Below are 25,412 nucleotides of genomic sequence, written 5' to 3' on the forward strand. Positions count from 1 at the left end.
CACAAACTGAACGTCAGTCTTTTCACATCAGTAACACAGGTGAAATCCTTAAAATCCAGAACCTCACTCTGGAAAAAACTTTCAGATGTTGATGCTGGATTCTTCTCTGTTGGATCCTGCAGAGGATGTGTAAACTGGGAATTCTTGGAGTAAGGGAAATGCAGACACTAAAGATGTTCAGGTCCTCTTACAACAGGCTCAGTGTATATAATGAAGGTCTAAGAGGCTGCTACAGCCCAAACGAGGGTGCAAGTTGTGCTGCCAGCCACAATTTGCCCTGCAACACTCAGAATGGAGACGCTGCTCCTTTATTACAGAACTGTTGACAAACACACGCAAATGATTATTTCTTTTTTAAAAAGTGGAAAGCACCTCCCCCACCCCCCAAAAAACAACCCCAATCCGAACAAGAAACTGCATACCAATGATCATATGCCAAACTGCGTCCAACCTAAGACAAACAAAACTGTTTTTCCAATTGTTTTCATTTGTTCTCACTATGCCACACCCATTTCACCAGGAATCCTGAAACACTGAGATACAGCACTTTAAATGTGTAGAGAATTGTCTATAATGCAGTGAAATAAGTAAGAAAGAATGAAACACAAATTGACAGAGTTGACAGAGTTTGCATCTTGTCTTAGCAATCACAGGTTATGATTTCACACTACTTGGCCGGAAGAAGTATCTGTGAACAGCTTTGTGTCAACATAAAGAACTGTTAGAACTAAGCCATTCCACCTCTATTATTCTTTTTTTCAATTAGCAAGTAATCATAATAATTTTTAGTACTAGCTGCTTAAAGTAATAGTTACAGTAATACTAATATTATCCTACGCTATCTGTGTTGAAAGCCTAAAAGATATTTATCCAGAACCATTTAAAAATACTTTCCTATTAAACTGAACAAATATTGGAGAGACTATAATTACAACTACAATCCCAGACATTAAAAATGAAACCATCTTGATTTACAGTTTAGTTTTACACCCAAATTACTGCTATACTCCAAATTTAATGACGATCTTTGTAGCAAATCATTACATAAATTAATGCAATAGATAATCCTTCACTGACACAACAGACCTTCCCATCGAAACAGATAGGTTTATACATTAAAAATAACTTAAGTACTTCACAAATAAGAAATACATTATTATGAAACAGTTTTAAGCAAGATTTACAACATGGTATATTAACCTTCCTGATTGTTCTCTGAAGTCATGAATATTGTTTACTGATAACACAGTGTTATTTTTTCATGCTGCTGAATTGCTTTTAGCCCATTAATAATGTCAGTTCATAAACCAACTCCTTACTCTTTCTCCTTTTAACAGGGAAAGAACTACATGTAGCATTTTTATTTTGAATCACTGCCTGCTTTTCATACTACATGTACTTTTCTCCCGTATGCTTTTCAGCTTACTAATTTTTTTCCCCCATATTTGGAGGTATACATTATGTAATCTTGATATCAAAGTGAATATCTTACATCTCCATGGAAGATGTACTAAATCAATCACTGGACAGACCAAGACAGCTTACCTGCGTTCTGTTCAAACAGAACAAAGCTGAGCTACTGGGCTCAGAAAGCTGACGGTAAGTGACATGGTCACTGCAAAATAATGAAGCTGATTCAAAGTCTAATAATCAGAGTCTGAAGAGGTTTTAGCTGTCACAATTTTGGGTATCTACGGAAACTACTAACATACTTGATTGTCACTAGAAGTAGCTAATTTTTGTCCCGCAGGACCTGAACCCAACTAAGTTTATATATGCCATCTTCAAGCCAAAGAATCTGATCATCACTTATCATATCACTAATAATAAATCAGCAAATGAGTAATGACTTAGAGTTATAAGGGAAGTTAATTGATCATCAGTAATCAGAGGAAGTTCCTCAAGGGCAAAAACATATCCAAAAAGCAAGATGTAAATTAATATCCCACAAGAGTTATGAAAAAAGCTGTTTAGGTTATTAAACAAACAAAATTGGGGAACTTAACTTGAAGGACAACTATATTCAAGCCCCACATTACACCAATGCTGTGATGTTTTCACTTTGTTTTGTACAAATTCTTGTGTCTACATTCAGACAAGTTTTGAATTTTCAACAGAAGTATTTCCTCTGAATCATTTACTCCTCTTCCCTCCTGCTTTATGGTGGCTCTAATAAATTTTAGCATCAAAATAGTGTTATTACCTGCGGAGATGGAGAAAGGCTGTGTAGCACTGCTTACGGAACTCCTGGTACTGTTCACTCTGCGTGCCTCCCATACCTTCCACCATCTCCTTATTCAGCTTCATTGGGGGAGGTAGAGGCTTAGGGTCCCGTCCCAAAATATAACCAAAGTCAATGTGGAATAGTTTACCTGTAGAAGAAGGAAAGGCAAACATAATCACTTATTTCAACACCTCACATAGTATCAAATCTTGATACAAAACTTGGGGGGGGAAAAAAAAATCTTTAAATGCAATCTCTAGAAGATGCCAAGCAGCTCTCAAAAAAAAAAAAAAGCAATTGACTATTTTCTGTAAAGCTTATAACTGCAATTTATAGGTTCAGCTGCCAATTTGAAAGTATGGGTTTAAAAAAAGTAAACCTATTTTTAAATTCATTAAGAGTATTAACAAACAAGATGTAGTTTTCTACCTCTAAAAAAAAATATGGGATATATTCACAAAGACTGATTCCATGTTGAAAATGGATTTTAAATTCTAAAATTTAAAAATTTAAGATTAGATATTAAATTAACAGTTATATAACAGATACTACTAATACTGTGCGCCTTCTTTAGATTCTAATTTTTTAGCAAATTAAGATATTAATACACACATTACATTTGGTTGCTGTGGCATCAAATATTGTATTTTAGTTGTTTGTTAAATTTACCAAAGGGAAAATAAGACTCACCATCCTAAGAAAGACCTTCTGAAGCCACTAAATACTGGAGATTTCAAAGCTGCTTTAAAAGTCTTTCAGAGTTGTTTGAGTAAAGTTAAAATTTACAAACAGTTGTCAAATAAAGAAACATCACTAAAATTCCATATCTGAAATGGTATTTCAAATGTGCCAAAGTCTTTCACTTTTTCAGTACTAAAATGCAAGAGTTACACCACCTGATCACTACCTTTCCCTTCTCAGATCAACGGACTACACTTAAAATGTTTCTGCAGAATTAACTTGACAAAAACCACATACACCTCTTGCTTCAATTGCACAAGGCAATTTACCTTCCTTTCAAGGCCTTGTGTGCAGCCATGTTGTTTACAATACTGCTGAGACCTTTACCGGGGAATATTCACTGCATTCCCTTTCAACAGTACTGAACTGTATATGAGATGCAATAGGTGGCAAAATGAACAACTGAAACACTAGCAACTTAAAAAAAATCCTAGTAAAACATTTAGATGATCTGGAGATTAAATATTATTGTCAACAGAAATCAAAATCGCACAATTCATAGTTCTTAGGAACGTTATTCACTCACTTAAGTGGAAAATACTGACCTTATAAAGCAATAAATTTTTTGAAAATGTTCTGCAAACAAATTTAAACAATGACTTGAGTCAAACCACAGCTGTATCACAAAAAGATGGTAAGAATTCAGAAACGCCAAGAAACATTTATATAAAAATGAAATCTGATAAGTGTTTTCCTTAGGACAGAGAGAATCCATCTTCCTGACCTCTGCAGTAATGAGGAATCAGGAAGTAAATTAAGAAGTACAAAAACGTTATGTGCGTTTGAATGGCTCACTAAGTTAAGTTTTGCATCCAAAGCAAATATAATAATGTCACGGGGTAGCTTTAAGTCTTACATGACTAATTTGTAGAAGAGAATGAAATGTAGAAACAAGATGGAAGATCTTTTAAACAAGAAGGTAGAAAATTACTAGCATGACCATTATCTAAACAGTCACATAAAGCACAGGACACATACAGAGTCTTGCTTCTAAGTTTGGAATTGAATAGCATTATGGACAGAGATCTGTTTGCCAAGGGGTATTTTAACCTGCAGCATCTCTATTTCTTTTAATACTTTCATAAGCTTAGGTGATCAGCACTCCTGAAAAAAATGGAACAGACAGTATTTTTCAACTAGTCACCCCTCTAACCATTTCATTGAATAATAATGTTCTGTCATCAGAGAAGGCTGCTTGAGACCTGTCATAAGCACTCTTCAACCCAAGAAACAAATTCCATCAGTTTTCTAAGGAAGACCATAAAGATGCTCAATAAGCAGGCAACGTATTCACCAGCTGATAAATGGCACAACCACTATATTTTGCACACCTAAATTTTGCTAAATAAGCAACTCCCTTAATAGTTTTTTCAAGCTTTTACAGGAGTTACTTTTACAGCTCAGTTTTGTATACTTTTTGAAGTAGGCACTTTGATATATACACATCCACCACCATTAAGTTACAAAAAAAAAAATTAATTAAAAAGTTTAGAAGGTCTGTTTTCTGTTCATTTATTCAAACCTGTCACCTCGAAGAGTCAAGAGACAACATTTTGAATAAAACAGTAACTCCTGTAGCAGTATTTAAACCTTTTTTTTTAGTTTGCTCTGGAGATAAGGAATAAGAGGCAACAATAAATTGGTAACAAAAATGCATCTTAAAGATTCAAAAACATGTTAACAACCAAGTGATATAAGTTCATGTAAGTTAATTAGATATCAAATAGTTTACTTACTCACTTTTAGGAATGAAATGTAAAAGAAGGTATGATACCATCCTGCATTAACATTTCCTAGCTGTACTTCAAAATTCAGCAGTTTTTTAGGCTGACTCAATGTATGTCAAACGCTTTCATTTAGATACATTAAAGATATATTTAATATTTTTCAAATCCATGTACTAAACACAGACTTTACTCATTTTCATTCGTGCAGCTCCTCAAAGATCAATTAAGCCAGCATACCATATTACAGGATACAGGGAGAAGGCTCCCCTTGGTGCCTGCCTGAAGCCACTACACCAGTAAAAACCAACCAGCCAAACTAAGGGAGTACTGCGGTTTTAGAGCTTACTAGAGAAGCCTGATTTATGTTCTCCTTGAGGACTTAACTACAACTGGAACAAATAAAGAACAAGTCTGCTTTGGACAAATGAAATTGGTTGTATATTTAATACTGAAAATTAGGTGAAGCTTATATTATGTTGTTAATACATTTATCAAGTTAATAAACATGATAATTTGAAATCTTTTAATGCTAAGATAAAAGGCTACAAGTATCTCAAGTGATCAATCCAAGTTAAATTTGTATCAGGGTACAACACCGAACATCCCCCTTTCACGCGTTTAATGAATGCAATCATTAGACTATCACTTAGTATAAGCTCGATTACAAGAACAAGGCTAGAGAAAGTTTCTGGTACCTATTTGGAAGCTGTAGTGCCAGAGAATACTAGTAGTAGCAGAGAGAGGAGGATAAAACTAGGAACTTGAACACTCCAGCTCTCTATAAAGCAACTGTGGTACATCATGTGAACATCAAACAAAAAATATCACTTTGGTCTAGAAATTACTGTATTGAAGACATAATTTTAAGAGGACAAAATTTATTTAATCATAATTTTTATTTTGTAAGAATTGACTTTTACTGTGAACAGCATGTGGTCTCCTAACACACCCATCACTCTTGATTCACCTCTGTAAGGATGGAGGCAAAAGCTGCTGATAACAAGTTATGAATTTTCTTTTCGTCAACATAAACATGTTTTTTTTTCAAGAGCACAGCTTCTCAAAACACTATTCATTTGAAATTTGTCAGCCTCAGGCATGACAATACTTAAAAAATAACCTTGTCTAGTAACCACAGCTGAAAAACAGCCTACAGGAGAATCAGCATCTTATTTGGGCAGGTGTTGAGCAAGTTTTTCAGTTCTGGAATGTCACACAAGTTGTGTTTCAAAGCTCCTGAAAGTTATGTAATTTAGTTGATAAGAAGCATGCTTTCTCAACTGAATTTAGAAGATGACTCTTATACATTTATTTCACAGAATGGTTGAGGTTGGAAGGGACCTCTGCAGAACATCTGGTCCAACCTCCTGGTTGAGCAGGACCACCAAGAGCCAGCTGCCTTGCCCAGGACCATGTCCAGACAGTTTCTGAGTATCTCCAAGAATGGAGACTCCAGGACCTCTCTGGGCAAGCTGGGTCAGTGCTCTGTCACCCTCATTATAAGCAGCAGTTTATATTCATAGCATGATATTTATATACAGTTATCATCTATCCTCCCAGTAAATTAGATTGCTTGTAAACTTCGTGTAACATTACTTTTTCTAAAGGCTTTGAACTTCTATGTTTCATAAAACAATTACACTTCCTTCCTTCAATATACAGTGTCAGTGCCATGACACACACACACACATTGATCTTAGACCATCATGTTTTTAACCTCAGCTTCTAATCCATCTTCTTGAGAATTATTACATCTTAATTTGAAGGGCTCTTAATTATTAGACATACATGCTTATAAATTAAAGACAAAACTGGACTTTTCATTTTGGTTTATTGCTGTTCCTGAATGACTGATAAATCATACGGGTGAGGGGTTTTTGTTTGAGTCATGTTTCAAACTAAAAGATAAGTTACTTAAGACAACAGTTGAAACAGATTTCATCCTCCAAGCCTCTTACATTCTTGTAAGGCTAGATATAAAGACCTTGAATTTCTAGTATTTAGACACTGGAACCTTACATCTACTTAGAACTCTGAGTTCCTTATCAAAATGCAGAATTTTAGGCATCTGAGAAAACACAACGTAACAATTCAGGAAATTCCTCAAGACCACAGACAAGCATGCAGGAACTTCACGCCCTGTTTAGAGGATAGGAGCAGGACTAGATGTAGACACCTACCTATAGTTCAAGATACACAGCTTCAGACAAACATTTCTGGTGTTGAAAGTAGCTGAGTCCTTGAAGTCTAAAAGATGACATTAGCACTTTTTCAGGAAGCAGGAAAGACCTCTGCTGGAAAGACTTCAAAGAGTCTCTCATCTTAAAAAACAGTGCCCTAATAATCACTTTCTGCTCCCTATTTAATTACTTTAGAAACAGCAAGACACAAAGCATTTACTGACTAGAAGAGAATGAGGTGTTTCCAGGAATATACAATAATGCAGCATGCACACACAGAATTATTCTGTTCAAAACCTAAAAGCTGATACTGTTGTGTACTTTTAAGATTTTTTTTATTTTTAATTTTATGAGGTTGACTACATTTTTCTACTAAACACCTGGTTTTCTAACATATGGAATAAAGAGGACAGGCCCTTGGAGAGTTCAAGAAATGGCAGCAAACATGGAAAGTTTCCCTGACTACCTGTCAGGGCATGAGGGATTTGAAAGTCCATCTGAGTTCCTTTCAGCCTTGAGAGTAAAGTGATCTTTGATTAAGTGAAGCATGGACTTGTGGAGACTAAAAATTGGTATCTGGTGCTTGCAATAGCCAATAACATCTGACTGCAGCCAAGGAGGACAATTTGTCCATCACTTTTACTGCTAATGCCTAGATTTTAGTACAGGAGAAAGTTCCCATATAGCGGCACAGAAATTGTTTTATTTCACCAGAGACTCTTAGGAAAAGTAACTGAAAACCTGCACAGAACTCAAACAAAATGTGGAAGCCAAAGCAAGTTAGATTCAATTACTAAAAATCAAGTAAGTCTGGTGGCAGTTGTCTTTCAACAGGTAAGAAAGCCTTACAAATTATTCCGAACTCATCTGTTCCCACTTGGGGGGGGGGGGGGGGGGGAGAGGAGGGGGGGGAAGGGGCATACCCCAACCAACACAGGAAACCTCTGAAACTAAATTTCAATATATTTCCTGTGAACTGCAACTGCCAGTATTATTTTCACCTGGCTTGTATAGAAAACCCACAATTTACCAACTATTTTCACTGAATTCCTGTTTTAAATTTGGAGCAATATGATAAAAATTCCTGTGATGAAACCATCTGGATGGATGGATGCTTTCCCAGCAAATTCTGATGCTAACATCAAAATTTCTCCTTTGGAGCACTGCCATGGTGAAAAAAATCAGAGTGCTTAATTCATTGTCATTATTTTCATCAGCTACATGTTTAACTTTTCTAAGACTACACAAAAAAGGAAGAAGGTAGTATGAATTATTAAGGACTTACTCAGGATACAGATTTTAAACTCAGTATGCAGCAACAGCTGGAGGTGAAGTTTATCATCACGACCATAAAATGGATAAGGGCCCAGCTTGTGCTAAGCATTGCAATTTTTCCCCCCTCACACTTCAAGTTCTCCATTCTCAAAATACAGTCCATGCAGGCGTATTACAAGAGATTAAAAGGTGGATAGTTAAAGGAGAAATATTGTTCAAAATACCTATAAGAAAAAATGTTTTAGCAGACCAACAGCTAGAAATTTATAGTCTCTTTCATACACATCAAGGAAATTTGAGTTGCAGAGAGAAATCTAAAGGATAACAGTATGGGTTAGTTTTGGGGTTTTTTAGTTTTCGTTTGGTTTTCTTTTTTTTTAAAGGATGTTCCTCTATCAAGACCAGAAATATTAAAAAACTACTTTAAAATTCCACTGCATTTTACAAACTATAGAATTTTGCAACATTAGTAACTGTGTTTTCCAATGTACTGATTTAAGAACTGACAGAGAAGGAGGGTTTGAATCCTATAGTTTTTCCACTTTTGTCATCTGCAGACCTGCTTTTGGATGGATGGTTTTTAACTGAAAGTACATGGTGTCATCTCACACGTGGAACTGTCCCGATCTTTGCTATCTTACCTGCAACTATTTCTAACTGACACTGAAGAATAAATCAGACGTCCATCTTCAGCGTGAAGTGCACCAACTGCCTACAGCCCTGCCTCTCAGCATTGCATGAGAAGACAGTCCAGTTCTTTCAGCTGTTTACCCATGATGCTAAAAGCAAATGTGGTTTTCAAGTTCTGAGCCGTCAGATATTAATAATGTAATTTTACCCACGTCGCAATTTGCTCTACTGATACAGAGCAATTTCAGGTGTAGAGTTCAGATCAAAGCACCTGCATTTAGGGAACCTATAATGGGAACTTGGATTTACATACAGGTCCCTAAAGGTTATTGAAAGATTAAGCTGGCCACTCACTAGGGGGAGAATTAGTTGCTCAGACACACATGCAATGCTACTCAAGAATGCCATCTGAATGTCTCAGAATATCCTAAAATACTACACCTAGCCTGCAGATAGGAGAAGACCTTTGTGAAACCTTTGTCTATAAAGCAACTTGATGTTAAGACCTCATATGGGACAGGAGACTTCACTTGTCTATCATAGCTGAAATACTACCTAAGCTCTAATGATGACTGTACTGACTGTCTTAAGACTTTAAAAGGCTTAGCAAACATGAAGACATCTGTATCTGGGTGTAACATCAGTAGCTACATCCCAACTCTACAGTCAAAAACAGAGTGTTGAACAAATCCAGAAGAAAGTATTTTCCAGGGAAGGTGTGACATAATTGAAACACTAACATAATGCATATTACATGGAAGTTAACTGAACATGCAACATCTTGTTATCACGATCAGCTTCACAATCATCCCGCTCTTCATTCCATGGCAAAAAGGGCACATTAGGTGGTAAGTCAGACACTGGCATTAATATATGAATCAGTCTGTAATCCTACAAGGCACTGATGTTAGTTAATGCTGGGTATTGAGCTGTAAATAACAAGACACTGTTTTGCAAGTCACAGTAATATCTGTTGTTATAGGTCTGGAAACAAGAAATTAAAACATATTGCAACTGATAACATACTTCATCTCCAAGAGAAGTAGGAAGATGAAATTTCTCGGAGAAAATAAATAATGTGACATTCAGGTTACAAGCTAAGGCACGTTGGTGAAACTGATGCAACTATTGTAATTTTTCACGTTACTGATGGATGAGAATGTTTTGACTGAAGGTTCCCTATTATCTCTTTCCAAACTAACTTCTACAGCTGCCCCTGAAGTATAACGGTACAGCATTTAAAAATATGAAAATCTAGATTTCTTGTTTAAGCCTACTTATAAAAAAGTCATCCTATTTCTAGAATTCGAGGCATAAAACAGTAATGAAAGACAGAAGAAATCATTTCACCCAGATAACAGACATTCTCATCCTATAGTGCAAAAAAAAAACAACCCAAACCCAAATGGTTCTAACACTGAGTGGGAAACAATTTGTTTTTATGAACTTCAGTCCTTACTGCTTAATATTTAAATTATACTATATCTATTATAAACATAGATGTCTGTATGTTAGAAGATGATGCAACAATTCTATTTGAAGGAGCCCAACACATATGTAGCTACATTCACCAAACTAAAAGGTAGAGCTGAAAAAGGTAACGATATATATTGCCACATAAATCCAAGCAAAGTATGTGAACCCACAGCTGGTACTCAGTGTTCTTTGACCTACTGGAAAGTGTCGATTCATCAAGAATTCAAATCATCAAGAAAAGATGCATATATATTCACAAAATTTTGAAGAAAGGTACTTAATGAATGAATGAATTTAGCTTTTTCCAGCTTAAGCCTAAAGGATTCTCAGTAACAAGAAACAAGCCTTTGCAGCAAGCCTTTGTTGTATTTGGAACATGACAATTTCTCTTTGATAGCTCAAAAAACCTCCCTCAGTATGTGACAGAGTATAGGCAGCGTATAAAAACAATTTCAGACTCAGAACGTACTGTGGATGTGCGCTGCCCTCTGCTGTACGGCTTAAAACCTTCCACCAAGCCCAACAGCCATTGTGCTGTTACTTTTTAACATAGACAGGTAAGATATACTTTACCCCAAATCAAAACACTAAAATATTACTACTCTGAGCATGCAAGCAGTGCCTGCTGTGGAAAGATTTATACCTGTCACCTTAAACAAACGACAGAGACCACTAAGACAGATTTTTTCAATGCCCATTTGTATATTTCCAAGCAGATAAGGAAAAATACACTGGAACTGTTCTCCCATTTGCTTAGAGCAAGACCTTTTACCCTAATCAAGGCCCAATGGTTAATCTTCCGCTACTTCATACAGAATATGCTAATTCAAAGTAATATATGCTTCAGCCTTATCTGTAAGCTAACAAGCCTTTCACGTGTATCTCTTCTTCAAATAAGACTTTTTATTTATGTTTCTCATTCAATAAACTTTTCACTTTACTATAAACACATAACCACAACTCCTAACTCTTCATCACTATGTAATTAAGGTATTCAAGACACCAGAACTCCCGTGGGAAGCTGTAGTTGAAAAGTAAGCAAATAAAAAAGAAAACACCCAACAAAACCACTCCAAAAATTTTTTCCCCTACAGAAACTGTTTTCATTTGTTAAAACTTTGTGAAGGTCATGTAGCTACATACAAACTCATTTTCAATGAAATCACTTGAATTTCCCCCAACTCCAAGGCACTGACTATAGTAGTTGAAAGTAGCTTTATTTTCAAACCTTTCATTTCCTCTATTAGAGAAATCTTTTATTTATCTAGAATCACTGGAATTATTCACTCTACCTGGTCTGTTATTAATCCATAGAAATGGCAACAAGAAAAAACCCCATACCATTTAAAAAGTTAAAACAAGTTCGGGAGAATCAAAATGCCTATCTGCTATTTTGAACTTTCAAGGCACGCAGGTTTTGATGAAAACTAGAGGATGTACTTGGTTAAACAGTAACTTCTATTACTTCCTCTCCCCTAACCGTGAATTTGTAATGAGCAGGGCACTGAAGAGCCTATTTCCTTCTTCAGAGAAGGCTTAAAAAAATATATATAATCTCAACTGGAGCTGAGAGCTACCGAGATGATCAGGGACTGGAGCATCTCTTATGAGGAAAGGGTGAGTGACCTGGGTTTGCTCAGCCTGGAGAAGAGAAGGCTGAGGGAGGATCTTACCAATGCTTATTAATACCTTAAAGGTGGGTGTCAAGAGGATGGAGCCAGACTCATTCCAACAGTGTCAATGACGGGACAAGGGTGATGGGCACATGCTGGAACACAGGAAGTTCCACCTGATTATGAAGAAAATCTCCTTCCCTGTGCGGGTGCCAGAGCAGGGGCACAGGCTGCCCAGAGAGGCTGTGGGGTCCCTTCCCTGGAGACATTCACCCCCCGCCTGGACGTGGCCCTGTGCCCCTGCTCTCGGTGTGCTTGCTCAAGCAGGGGGTTGGACAGGATGATCTCCAGAGGTCCCTTCCAACCCCCACCATTCTGGGATTCTCTAATTCTGTGAATGGTCCAGCCAGCTCAGTTAGGGTGATGATGAAACACTTCGATTTTTGCTGTACAGTGGTTTGGTTTCATCAAGAAGGCAAGATTCACAGGGAATAGAAAATGCTGAAGTGAATCCTGCTCTGACATATCTCATGTAATATTCCCATTTCTGGGACATATCACATAAATTTCTTAGAAAAATATACAGACCTGGAGAGCTCAGAGAACCACTTTGCTTATAAAGAAATTAAAATCTGAGACAAGAATTCACATGGACATATCAGTGAAATCGACAAGATTATACCTAATTCCATATGACTACTGATAATACTTGCCTAAACATCTATTGTATTTGAAATAGCATACATAAAAAAAGCAGAATTTTTTGAGAACTATTAAAATACAACTGGCACCCAACTAGTAGATATTGAATTTGCTTTCTGATAGCATGTTAAAAAAGCTGTTAAATAGGGATGTAACAATTTAATGAAAAATTAAATGGTTTGATAAAGAACAGTTAGATACTTGGGGTTGAAGTAATTTTACAAGTATTTTTAATGCATCCTTTTTTCCAGCTTTGGACCAATAGCTCTGAAAAAAACAATGTAATGATTTTAGCCAAGGTTAAGGTAAGAGTGAAATGTTTCTTGGTCTTGGGTAAAGGTAGTAAAATTTTACCATATATGACGACTATACTACTTTCAAAAGAGATAGCACCACTCAAGAAAATTCTTGCGTTTAACAAGAAACAACTTACAGGTCCAGCTTTCAGTGTAAAAAATGTTACGGTAGAACACATTTAAAATAAGTCAACTGAAAACTATACAAAAACCTCAGTGTTTATAAATATGTCTGTGATTAAGTGAAGTTAGACTTCCATTACCTACAAATGGCTCTTAAACTGACATCAAAGGCACATATCAGATATACATTATATCTCGCCTACTAATGTGTTTAGAGAGAAATTAATGTACTTGGTTTCTTATTCTTTAACTGCCACTTCACACTACTAACAGTTTAAACCTTATCTTTGATTCACTGGATCAATTATTACCTTAGATGAGGCAATATAACTTTACATTTAAAAATATATTCTGATCTACAATACTCAGCAAGTTATACTCAGAAGGAAAATGTAGCAAAACAGTACCAACACATTAGAAATTAAACTGCTGTTACAAAATTATACTGCTAAAAAGAATTACCTGTTTTTGTGAGCAGAAGATTATCCAGATGTCTATCTCCAACTCCAAGGATGTATGTAATTACACAGTAACCAGCTGTAACAAGTACATTGTGAACATCAATATAAGTACCTTTCTTGGAGGGCAACAGGTTCCACAAAATTCAACAGCATATGACATGATCTTAGCTCTTACTCACAAGTAATAAATATACCAGAGAGACTGCAGGGAGGGGTGGTGCTGGTAAGAAATAATCAAGATTATCAGCAGTATGAAGAACATTCGAAGTAATGAAACTCCAAAGTTTACTCAGTACTGCCTAGATTTTAACTTCTTACAACACAATAATATGCTTAACACTAAAAGCCTAAATTAATTCAATATTGGGATTAAGATACTTCAAAGGAAGATGAAGTATTTTAAGCAAAATGAATGTACACATTTTGAACTTAAAGTATTTTAGGACAACTGTAAGCAAGCATTAGACATTGATATGAATCTGAACATATACATCTGCAGCATTTGCAAGCTAAGCAGTGGGCCAGGCAGTGATAAAGTAAATTCAAACTACTGCAATCTGTTTTAATTCTTACTTTCACCCACTAACCAGTTTGAAGTAGTTCTAAAGACTGCACCATGAGAAAGAGAATGGGAAAGAAGATACTGCGGAGCAATAACTGAAGTCTTTTTTTTTTTGTAAACTGGAATTGCTTTTAATGCAATGGGCAGCAAATGTAATATGTTAACATAAGCATCAGTTTACTGACCAAGAATTAGACTACCAGTTTTTCTTGTCATCCAAATGGAACAAGAAGTTGTACGTAGCCTGACCCCAAAAAATCCTCGATGTTTTAAGAACAAATTAAAATTTTCTACTACAAATACAGATTATTTTTTATTATAGAAATGCTCTACAACTCCATGAATTATAAAGACCCCAACTCGTGATGTGGAGAGGGCAGAGGTAAGATTATTGTTCGAAAGCAAAGAGCATTTAATGTCTAGTCTCCTTTAAGGGGAACAAAAAAAGGGCTGAGGGGAGGAATTGTCTAAGACATGCCAGGCTCAAAACTATCATCTTCTCAAGGATTCTGACAGCAAGTACATGCACAATGCTCTATCTACAGTCATCTAAACTTCAGATGTCTTAATATCTCATCTACCCTGTCCTTTATAGTTCAGATGTGAAGTTACCAACTCTAAGACTGTAACTTACCACAGCTTTTAATATATGTGTCCATCACCTCTGCACTTATTCCATGAGGCCCAGTCTCACTAGGTGCATGTTTTCTGAAGAAGTTCTGGAGGAGAAATCATCAACATATTTAGTTATTCCACATGATCTGAACAGATCTTTAGAACTGGTAAAAAAAAAAAAGATTTAAATCAAGACCATAAATGGCCATTATTCCAGTCTGCTGAACTAACAGTCACTTCCAAAAACCTAGTAAGATCTAATTTAATTTTGTATCACTTTATTTTCTGTCTTAATCATCACATGTTTATACTCAACAGAAACAGATGTGAAGTTCAAATTGAAAATCAGTTTTCTTTATTGACAGCTTAAAAAAATTAACAAGTTAATAACCATGCATGCAAAATACTTCCACAGGAAACTGTTTATGCCAGATCAGCAAAAACTGGAACAGGACTAACAGTTCAGATTTGTAACTACATTTGGGACACACGCTCTTACAAGGTTATCATAATTATGTGTCTCCATATTCCTCAATACAACCAACTGCTACTGACTTTTAAAGGAAAATTTAATGACATCAAATGGAAATTTCACATTTTCTGTGAAATGTGGACAGGGCCAAAACAGCCCTTCCTACTACTCAGAAGAAAACTGGGTTTTTCTTGACTGAGACACAAGATGGGTAAATTATATCCAAGATTAAGTACAAGTTTCTTCCAGCAAGCAAAGGTAAGCAAGCACTGGACGAGAAGTTTCACAAGCATCCGGATGATATAAGTGACTAAAATCCTAATGAAAAAATTAAAGGGAATCATAAAAAAGAAAAGAAGGTACTGAAGGAAGGTACCTGCAGGATATTTAGGAAAGTTTTGCTCGAAAAGCAGTCCTGTTGTAACATGCATCAGAGTTTTAAGAACTGGAGAAAGTTTTCATTATCTTTCCTTACACAGGAACATGTCCTTCTGAGGTATGTTAAAAAAGCTGACAGTACAGAGAGTCTGTTAAATGAAATCCCTAAGCAAAATGTGGAAGGTAAGTTTTAACTGGTTAACAGGGTACTAGAGAGATCTACTTTCAGCGCTCCAAAATTTTACATGATGGAAGGAAAAAAAAACCACAAACAAAAAAAACCCCACCACCAAAATCACAAACAAACAAGAAAACCCTAAGAAAACCAAAAACCCAAATACAAACAGACTGCAGACCATCCAAACGCTAAACTGTAGAGTGTAGAACAGAAATATCTCCAAAACATGAACTGTAATTTCAAGACTGTTGATAGAAGGTAACATGCAAACATCAAAACATCTTTTCTGTCCTGCAGATATGTAATACCAGCCAGTATTAGATTACTTGCTTTAAAATTTTTCATAAGTTAAACATCCGTTAATATTTCAATACAGTCCCCGTCTTTATTAATGCAGTTGTGACACCCAAAATGAACATTTACAAAAAGAATAAACCAAACTTTCACAACACCTAAAGATCTTCTTTTTGTTTTTATTTCCTACCTACAATGGCCTACAATGCCCAGCTATTTTATCATGCTTTGGCACAGGAAGTCTGGGCTCTATAATGCATTTTGCCATTGATCTGTGTAGTAATCTTAGATCACATTCTTTTGGTGTCTTGTCTATTTAGATTAGAAATTCTTCACAGGAAGAATTGTGCCTTATGTCTGCACAGCAAATAAAACAGTGGGACACCTATGTTAGATTGGAATATTGTAAGTAATTGCAAAATGACAATTTCATAAGCATTTCTAAATATATTATTTTATAAAAACATATAACGGACTAGAATATCAATAGTACATTTCCAACATGTACTGTGAAGAAACACTTTATAAACTGTATGATTATTGCATGTGTAGCTATAGCTTATCACAATCTGTACAGAACAGAAAGCTCAAAACACTTATGCAACTTGTTGCTGGTCATTAATTAATGATAAGCATTTTTTATAAAGGATAAGCATTTGATATGCTGATTTGTTAAGCAAATGATAATGACAAATGATAAGCATTTTTAATCTCCATATTTTTAATAGATATAATTTATAGCAGCTGGGAGCTATTGGCTTTGGCTCCCAGGTATTGAGCTATGAACAAGTGTAAACTTCAGTAACAACTACAAAAAAAGGGAAGAAAGGTCCTGTGACAAATTGAATCCAACACAACCATGCTGTGTCTTCATTAAAAAACTTATTAGCTATATATCTTATACAAAAATTGGGTATGTTTTTATCTAACTATATTTATCTCAACCAGCTGAGGTCTGCTAACTGGTTTGTGTGCTGTGTTTGAAATCAACATGCCTTTTGTGTGTCACTATTCAATTATGTATCCCTACTCAATTCCACAACAGTTACAGGAAGCCTGCCAAGAAAAAAAAAAAAAAAAAAATCACAGTTTTCTATACATCCACCATAGCAGAGAAACAGACTTAAGGAATTATATGGACAAACTAGTTAGTTGTTCCATTTAACAAAAAAAAAAAAAAAAAAAAAGACATAATTAAAACATACTTTAACAAGGTATCAAGCCAAAACTACTGAATGAAAGACAGAAACACTTTAAAACAAAACTGTACAGAAAAGTATCATGCATCTTCCATTCATCATTACAGCAAAGCCAGAATTTCAATATCACAACTAAATAAATGGTAGTGTTTTTAGGACGTGAGACACTAATGTGGTGATTTATATTTTTTTAAAGCAAAAAATCCACTGTAAATAATGTTTTATAAAGCAATAAATGCTTTTTTTAAAGCAAAACATCTGCTGTAAGTGTTTCAAGCTGTAATTTGTCTTCTAACAACACACAGAAAAATCAGCTGAGAGACTAAAGACTTTTGCATAAGATCTAAACCACCAATATATACTGTTTGATCTGAAGACTTAAAATTCCCCCATAACATACCTGTATGCTTTCCTCTGTTGCAAGAACTTCTGCAACTGGTACTGATTGAATAAACTGCATAAAGCCTGTCACAGAAAACAAACAAACAAAAATCTCCAATGCACAGAACTTTCAAACTCCTCTATATTGGATGCTTATTAAAGGGCAACACTAATACACATTTTCATTTGACTGCTTCTCATCACCAAAAAAACATGTTTTGCCCCCATTTTCTTCCTTCAGTCATTTCAAAACAACTAGTTATTAACATCAAACTAGCTTGCAAAAGGTCTGTTGTTCCAAGTTTTCCTGAGAAAGATAAACCAACAGCTTTCTAAATATTTATCCAGAATGTACCTAAAAGCATAGCCAAGTTTGATTTTGTTTTGGCTTTTTTCTTTTTCCCCCATTTCATGCAAAGATCTATCGACTGGGGTGTTAAAAATTATTTGCCTGAAACTATACAGCACACTAGTGGCAAGGATCACACTACTGACTGTCACATACTCTGAAACCCAGACTGGGCCTCTTTTATGAAGATATTTTGAGTCACCTGTGAAATGCTGTGGTCACCCAAGTTGTTTACTTCCATGACTTACATTGCAACAAGGTTTTCTCACACATTTGAAGAATTTTTAGAACACTGGACTAAGCAAAACGTCTCTCATGAAAATAGCGTGTCACAACAGTCTATGAACAGAGGGAGAAAATTCCACCCAATACTGCATTTTTAGGAAATAAAAGTATACATACCATGTTTTGTACTAGTTGCCAGCACTTTATAGGGTGTCAGCTTCAAATCCAGATTCTCTTTTCTTAACAGCTGGAAAGAACACCACAAAAAAAAAAAAAAGAAGCCAAAGATTAATGCAACAGAATGCAGCTTCTATTTCTAAAAGGAATGTGTACTGGACATTGTTCTCCACTGTTCTTCACTGAAATTAGTAATGAGTGAAAGCCTGTTTGCTGATTTATTATTTTTATTTTTTAAATCTACACAGCATCACTCCCTGTCTATAAAGAAAGGAAAAAAAGCCACTTAAGACCTGAGAACCCAGGAATGTATTAGCAACATAAGCTGCATTAACAGTTTTCAACAGTCTTGCTCTCAACAAGGAGAATCAAGAACACAGAAGGACAAGAACAGGGATTAATAACTCTCACCTTATCCATGAGTGAAATAATCTGAAGAATAAGTTGATCTTGACGTAAATCATCACCGTGCTTAAAAATTACAGGATATTTGCCTCCATCTTCTGTCTTGAAGAATAACTGAGCAGGCATTAAGGCACTCTGGAAAAGGAAATTTATTCTACTAAGCTGGTTCACAGCAATTTTCATCTTAACATGTTGATACAGTGGACTTCTGAAATATAAATCCTTGCTTACTGCACTGTAAATCAGAAGTGAATTAAGCAACTATCAGGTCACAGGATTCAAGTATCAAGTTCAGTCTGGAAAAAAAATTTAGAATAGTCCCATCTGAATACAAACAGCATGGCAGTGAGCACCAGCAGTCTCTTCATGTTCCTCAAGCTTGGTAGAAAAGAAGCAATTCTAAAGCTTCTAAAAGCAGTTACTCACTGTCTAGAACATACCATTTTCCACTTACCAAAAGTGTGATCTCGGCATGTTTTTAAAAAAAATCTTAAGGCTTTCCTCCTTTTTTTAGCAAGGAATATGAAGGATAGATACATTCTTCCCATGACACCCCCCCACCCAGGAGCAGAAGAGGAAATGACAGAAGGATTCAAATTTTGTTTGTAGGCATGTAATTTCAAATAACATAGAAGCATTATGCAAAAGGTCACAACAAAACAAATTTAAACTGACCAGATCAAAGAGAGACACAATTATAGGATAAACATCAAAGAAATGCTAGGGGCAAGACATCTTAAACAATTAATTGCTTCTTTAATCTATTTAGTAAAAGCAAAAATGCCTTTTTACATTGTTGTTAGAGAAAGCCAATTTAATTGTTTGCAATTTGTCTGCATAAAATGGGTTGAAGGGGATCAATTACCTACATGAATGATTTAATCTATTGCAACTGGCCAACACACTTCCCTCAAAACCAAAACAAAGAAAAATAAAAAGATAGAGTTTAATATTTGAGCAGATTTTCATATACAATGAATGTTTCAAAATTACTATGTTCCATAAATAAAGGAAAAATTATTTAGATACTCCCACAAAAGCTGCCATGTGATGTCCCAGAGCACCAAAAATTAGTCATTCTTCCCTCTTCGGGTTTGTCTGTTGTTTATCCCGTAGTACATAATCAAAGATTAAATAGAGATATATTACCTTCAGAATCAGGATTGAAGCCACCTCTGATTTTGATACAAGTTACATCTTATACTTTTGGACCTAAGTGTTCTACACTGCTACTTAAGACCAATGTGTAGAAGACACTCTGACTTTGTCCTGATCAAGTTGAGCTATTATTCTTGATAGGAAATATTTAGAAACTGTTCCAGCAGTCTTTTTGTCAACATTCTTCCCCTGATCCTTAAATCATACTGAGTCTAAAAGTTGACTCAAGTTTGCAAAACCCTGTTCTCATTACAAGATCTTTCCAATGTTGCCTCCACCTGAGGTGCAGCAGCACGGAAATGAAGTGTACTCTTGAGAGACTAACTGATAGATAAAGAAGCAAGCCACCGTCTCCTGGTTCCAGCGTTAAGCTAGAAGACTATGCAAAAATATTCATCTCTGACTAAGTAAACACAAATTATATCACAGTCAACAAGCAGCCTGTCAAAGTTTGAAACTACTGGGTAAAATACATTTGTGACATAGTAGAAACGATGATCACCAGGAGTTGCCACAGCAGCTTGATCATTTTTTTAATTGACAGAGAATGCCTCCTGGACATAGGCCTGACTGGTAAAGCTCATTTTGGTCATCTTAAAATTAGTTCACAGTCACCTGTATGAGTTGAAAGTAAATTTATAAAGGGGTCCTACATCACTGGACAGTGGTAATAACTTACACTCCAAGTAGTACAGGAAGTAAAAAATCCCAGCTCTTCCAACAGCACATTGACTATTTATTGGCTAGATTAAGAGCTTGCCATATGATCAGAAGCAAGTGCTACAGATAGGATCTACCTGTCAGTCCACAGCAACTGCACGGGATGAGCCACCTTATTGCTTTCCAGTCTCTACCAATCTAACAGTTTTATTTTGCAATGGAATAGACATACAACTGCTGAGATGCAACACCTGTTGAACGCAGTCCAACTAACCTTCAGAGAGATTCTGGACTAGGAAGCATTCCTTCAGCTTGGGGACTTCATAAACTTTATGAACTGTACCAGTCTTATACAAGGTACTTTCAGCTTTGCACGTTAACTTGAAAGAGTGTTTCACAAAGAAAATAGAGTTGTTTAACCACTTTAAGAGCACATTATAGTTACATTTTGCTCAACTATGTCAGCCCCTTTAAATCTTTCATCTGATGTTTCTAAGCTTAGTGCTCATAAGATTTGTTTGTATTTCAGCTATTCAGAAGACCTCATTTACCTTGAAGAGTGTGGCTTTTTCAGGGATTATCCCTTTAATTTTCACCTGAGGTTCCAGAGGAAGTGGAATAAGTTCCATATCTGCTAAATTCATCTTTTCATTATCGGCTAACAATGCCTGAAGCCGCTCATTCTAATAGAATAAAAGAATAAAAACTTGTTTAAAAGAATACAAAATACACACTAGGTATATATGAACAGTTAAAAAGGATGTATTAGTAAATATCCAATTTATTAAATTCTTTAATATCCCGAAGAATTAAGATTTCACTCTTAAAATCCAGCAAAAAAAATTTCTCCATTTGCAGTAATATGAATAAGAAAATAGTCTGAGTAAAGCAATTCTATAAGTGTCAGGTATAACAGTCTTATAACAATGTATATCTAAATTGCCTGCACAAGTAGCAGGATTATTTACTTTCTATACCAGTATCAAATGTTAGTTGTTTCAGAAACTTGATTCAAGTCTTCAGCTCTGATCCTTTAAAACACTGAGCTCAAGGAGATCCCTACCACGAACGAACCGAGCTGCCAACAGCTTGCATAGGTGTTATTTCAGAGCTTGCTCTACATTCCTACATCTGTAGTTACCAGAAATACAACACTAGCCAGTTTTTGAGTTCTTTACACTTGTTGTCCTACAAAATAAAGGTCTAGTACATAGAAGTCTCTAGTCTTTTCCCCAGCCGAATGTAACAGGCATAAACGCAGACAAGCAGCAAGATAGCCCTCTACTGTCAGGAATGCTTCTGTTCCTTAAATGCTGCTAGCTAGATTTTAATTCAAAAATCAAAGCCATGTGTTTCTTAGTTTTACAGAAATATCATAGCAATTATAAAACAACATTTGACAGAATGTTATCAGTGCACTGCACAATCAGGAAATACATTCTTACAAACAGAAAAACCCTCCTTCTCTTTCAGTAATTACACCTTTATTACTGATACATAGCACATTCACAAAATTTCATAAACACAATGCTTAAGTGTTTCATTTTCCCCACACAAATATACCCCACAGATTGAAAAAAAAAGAAGGTGAAAAGAATTATTACACTAAAAAAATCCATGCTTAAAACTTCCCTTGGTATTCCTGCCTCCTCCTCATCCCTGTCTGTCAAGTTTACATGAAATATTTTAGCTAAGAAGGACAAAGCTTCTTAAAATGCACCCAATAGAAATCCTTTTCCTCAAGATGCAAGAGATAACTATTCTTATATAAGGTGTGTCTCAGAGAAGGCAAAGTTCTGCTAAAGGTTTGTTGCTATTGGAATATATGCAACCTTGCTGCCAGTCAGATTTCATTATCTATCCTGGCAAAATTCTCACACCACAGTAACCTCTGCTCCCTTCCTATGTCCCCCACAACATGTTCACTAGTATATCATCAGCTACGCAATTATTCTCATGTCTTCCTTTTGCTAGAATGTCCCGAGATTCTTCTCAAGGGCTTCTTGTCTTTTTCATCTACAAACTGTCACAATATTTTTGAACTTTGACTCATCTAAACCTCTCCTAAGTTTGTTTGAAGTTTGCTAAAATTATTACAGGACAGGCAGACATCTGTTACAGATCTCAGTGCTAAGAATTTTTAGTGAAAAGCTAACATTCCTGTTGTCACATTCTAGCCACAGATAAGTTTTCCAATCCTTTAGTTACCTTCTTCTTACGATTCCCACTTTCACGCTGCACTGCTTTCATTACATGAACCAGACGATCTACAAATGTCTGCTGGGCTGCCAACAACGAACGCATGACTCTGACAGACTTATCACCCTAAGTGAATTAAAAGAAAGAAAATTAGTTCTTCATTCTGTAACTATTTTATCTAGAAACTATTCCTTTGTTCTAAGACCTTTAGGCTTTTAAGAGGTAAGTGAATAAAGTTCAACTTCCTATAAATTCAAAAGGTATTTTCAGTGAAACACAATCAGAATCACTGTAGCTGGCAATCAATTATCTGACCTATCTGTGCACTTAAATTTGCATTAACAATTTCAGTGGTGAACAGTCATGCATGACAAACCTATTCACACAACCAAAATAAGTTAGTAAGGATAAGCATATGGAATATTCTTATGAAGCCTAAGAGTCAGATTTGTATAACATCCCTAAAGTGCTAATTAATACGAAGTATGAGATACACTAAAATCAGGAAAGAATGCACATCTGCTATAAATTATAGCAGATTCACAATAGCACAATATTCACAAAAGCAGACAGCAATTCACAAAAGTGTTTTTTTCCTGCTGGTCTAGCACCCTCTACTGCTGACGCCCAGAACAACGCTTTGTGAATGCAAGATGTCTCATATCTCAATTTGCACTGCAAGGACAAGCGCTTTCAATAAAGCAAGCAAATAAAACAGACTGATTACACAAGGCAGAGGATTTTAGGACCAGCATACTACTAACAGGAACAAGCAATACAATGAAGGAAAAAGTTCTCAATACTTATTTTCTTTTTCACTAGTTTCTTTGGTTTACCAAACTCAAAATTCAAGCAGAAGCTTTTTTTAAGATTCCAATACATATGACATAGAAAACCATCCTCCTTCTAGACACCTGTGCCTTATCAAGGAATGACTGTCCCAAAACACTATATATTTTCTTACACAGAGGCATTACCTTCAGCAAAGCCTGACTAAATCTTCTCATCACATTTAAGTACATTTCGTGAGTCTTTGGGTCCCTCTGCTGAGTATCTTGGTCTTCACACTCCACTATTACATACCTGCAGCATAAAAACAACCCAAGTTATGCTGTACTCTGGAGCTACGCAATTTGAGTGAAATACAGCAGCCCTGTATTGTAAGTCTGGAACTAAAAATAAAGTTGATTTTTGAATGAGATATAAGCCAACAGGTGAGCTCCTCTAAACTGCATAGTCAAACTCCCACTTGGATCAGGACAGCCTATCAAAGTTTGAGATCCTTCACTTAAAACTCAGACAGGACAAGTCTGAAGTCCAAATCATATGAACACCCCAACTAAGCAGTGCATGTGGGAGGAGTGGGCATTCCACTGTGATGCTACCCTCTACATAACGTAGTGGCTGCAAACTTGCTATTCAGGTATACCTGCAAAAACAAGAAGAATCTCACCCTTCCTGCTCCCTATTTTACCGTTAGCCGTGGTGGAAGAGACAGTATTGGTCCTGAAGCAGCTCTGCAAAGTCTATGTTCCAAAATAAGTTTTCATTTCTAAAATTATGATTCAAGTACAAGATTTAAACAGTAGAATTTGAAACAGGTATACTGAAAATTTAATTTATGTTAAGCAGTTGTTTGGAAAGCTTTTGTGCTTATTTCTATTCACAGCACTGACAAGCAAGAAGCAGCTATGCACAGGTCTTCTTTCTGTTAACCAATACATCTCCTAATATTACCCAGTAAAAACATAATCCTACTATTAAAAAAAGGAAGAAATTAGCAAGTCAGTCAATTTTCAAATACTGCATTTGAATTAAAAAGTGACTCCATGCATTCAAACACACTTGCACTTTACACTGGCAGCTAGAATTACCCATTCTTTATGCACTTGTGCAGCATCTCTTTGCAGCTGAATGGTTACGGGACAAGATTAAAGGTCTGTCATTTGTAGCTGATCAGATTTGACTAGTCTTATTTATAAATACACAATATATAGTATACATTAAAATAAGGCATATTTAACTTATTCCATTAGTATTTTCTTAATGAAATCTATAACTAGAGATTATTTCTAGAACTTTGTAAAAACATTGCTCTACACTGTTCCCTCACTAAAATGACAAAATTAGATTGCAGTAATGTGTATAAAAATAAGCCCGTAATTACAAAGTCTGTGCACCAAAACTTCAGGGAAAACCAGATGTAACGAATTGGAACATCCCATCTTCATCTTTATTTCTTAAAAAGCCCTAGACAGTTTCTCAAAGCTACCTTGAAACAAGGAGTAAGAGTAATGCTTCATACTTGGAGAAGTGTCTCATATGTCCAAAGCAGAAAAAATAGCAATAGCACTGAGTTCTGCAGCCAGTGCTGAAGGACAGGACAGCTTTACAGTGACAAGTGACCAAGCAGGGAGGTTTGATTTTCAAGGGTTACTGTACTTTTTCCATTGATTATTTCAGGTGCGTGCTGTGTCTGGATAGTTGAAACAAGTAATTGATCAGCAGCCAAGAGGATTTACGGCTACCTCAGCTCAAACAGTAGCTGCAACATTTGTATTTTGTCACTGAGAAACTGAGATGTCTGGAAAGAAAACAAAGAATAAACTGACTGGGTTGGGGTTTTGTGTTCGTTTGTTTTTGTTTTGTTGTTATTGTTGTTTTTTAAGTCCTAAAACTTCAGAGTTCTGGATGCTCTGAACTTCCCATAGA

At 35.8% G+C, this 25,412-nt stretch overlaps 1 protein-coding gene across 1 annotated transcript in view; it reads right to left on the bottom strand.

The window, feature by feature from the left end:
• PIK3C3 (phosphatidylinositol 3-kinase catalytic subunit type 3) overlaps positions 1-25,412 on the bottom strand; it is an 80,854-nt gene that overhangs the window by 25,907 nt on the left and 29,535 nt on the right. Inside the window, exons 14-22 of the mRNA XM_064437727.1 lie at positions 23,678-23,783; positions 22,710-22,826; positions 21,053-21,184; positions 18,690-18,818; positions 18,279-18,348; positions 17,547-17,611; positions 14,645-14,729; positions 13,450-13,524; positions 2,204-2,372 (exon numbers count right to left, since the gene is read on the bottom strand). Of these exons, the coding sequence (XP_064293797.1) occupies positions 2,204-2,372; positions 13,450-13,524; positions 14,645-14,729; positions 17,547-17,611; positions 18,279-18,348; positions 18,690-18,818; positions 21,053-21,184; positions 22,710-22,826; positions 23,678-23,783 (948 nt within the window). The remainder of the gene's footprint in view (positions 1-2,203; positions 2,373-13,449; positions 13,525-14,644; positions 14,730-17,546; positions 17,612-18,278; positions 18,349-18,689; positions 18,819-21,052; positions 21,185-22,709; positions 22,827-23,677; positions 23,784-25,412) is intronic.

This window comes from Phalacrocorax carbo, chromosome Z (assembly GCF_963921805.1).
Source record: "Phalacrocorax carbo chromosome Z, bPhaCar2.1, whole genome shotgun sequence".
NCBI lineage: Eukaryota > Metazoa > Chordata > Aves > Suliformes > Phalacrocoracidae > Phalacrocorax > Phalacrocorax carbo.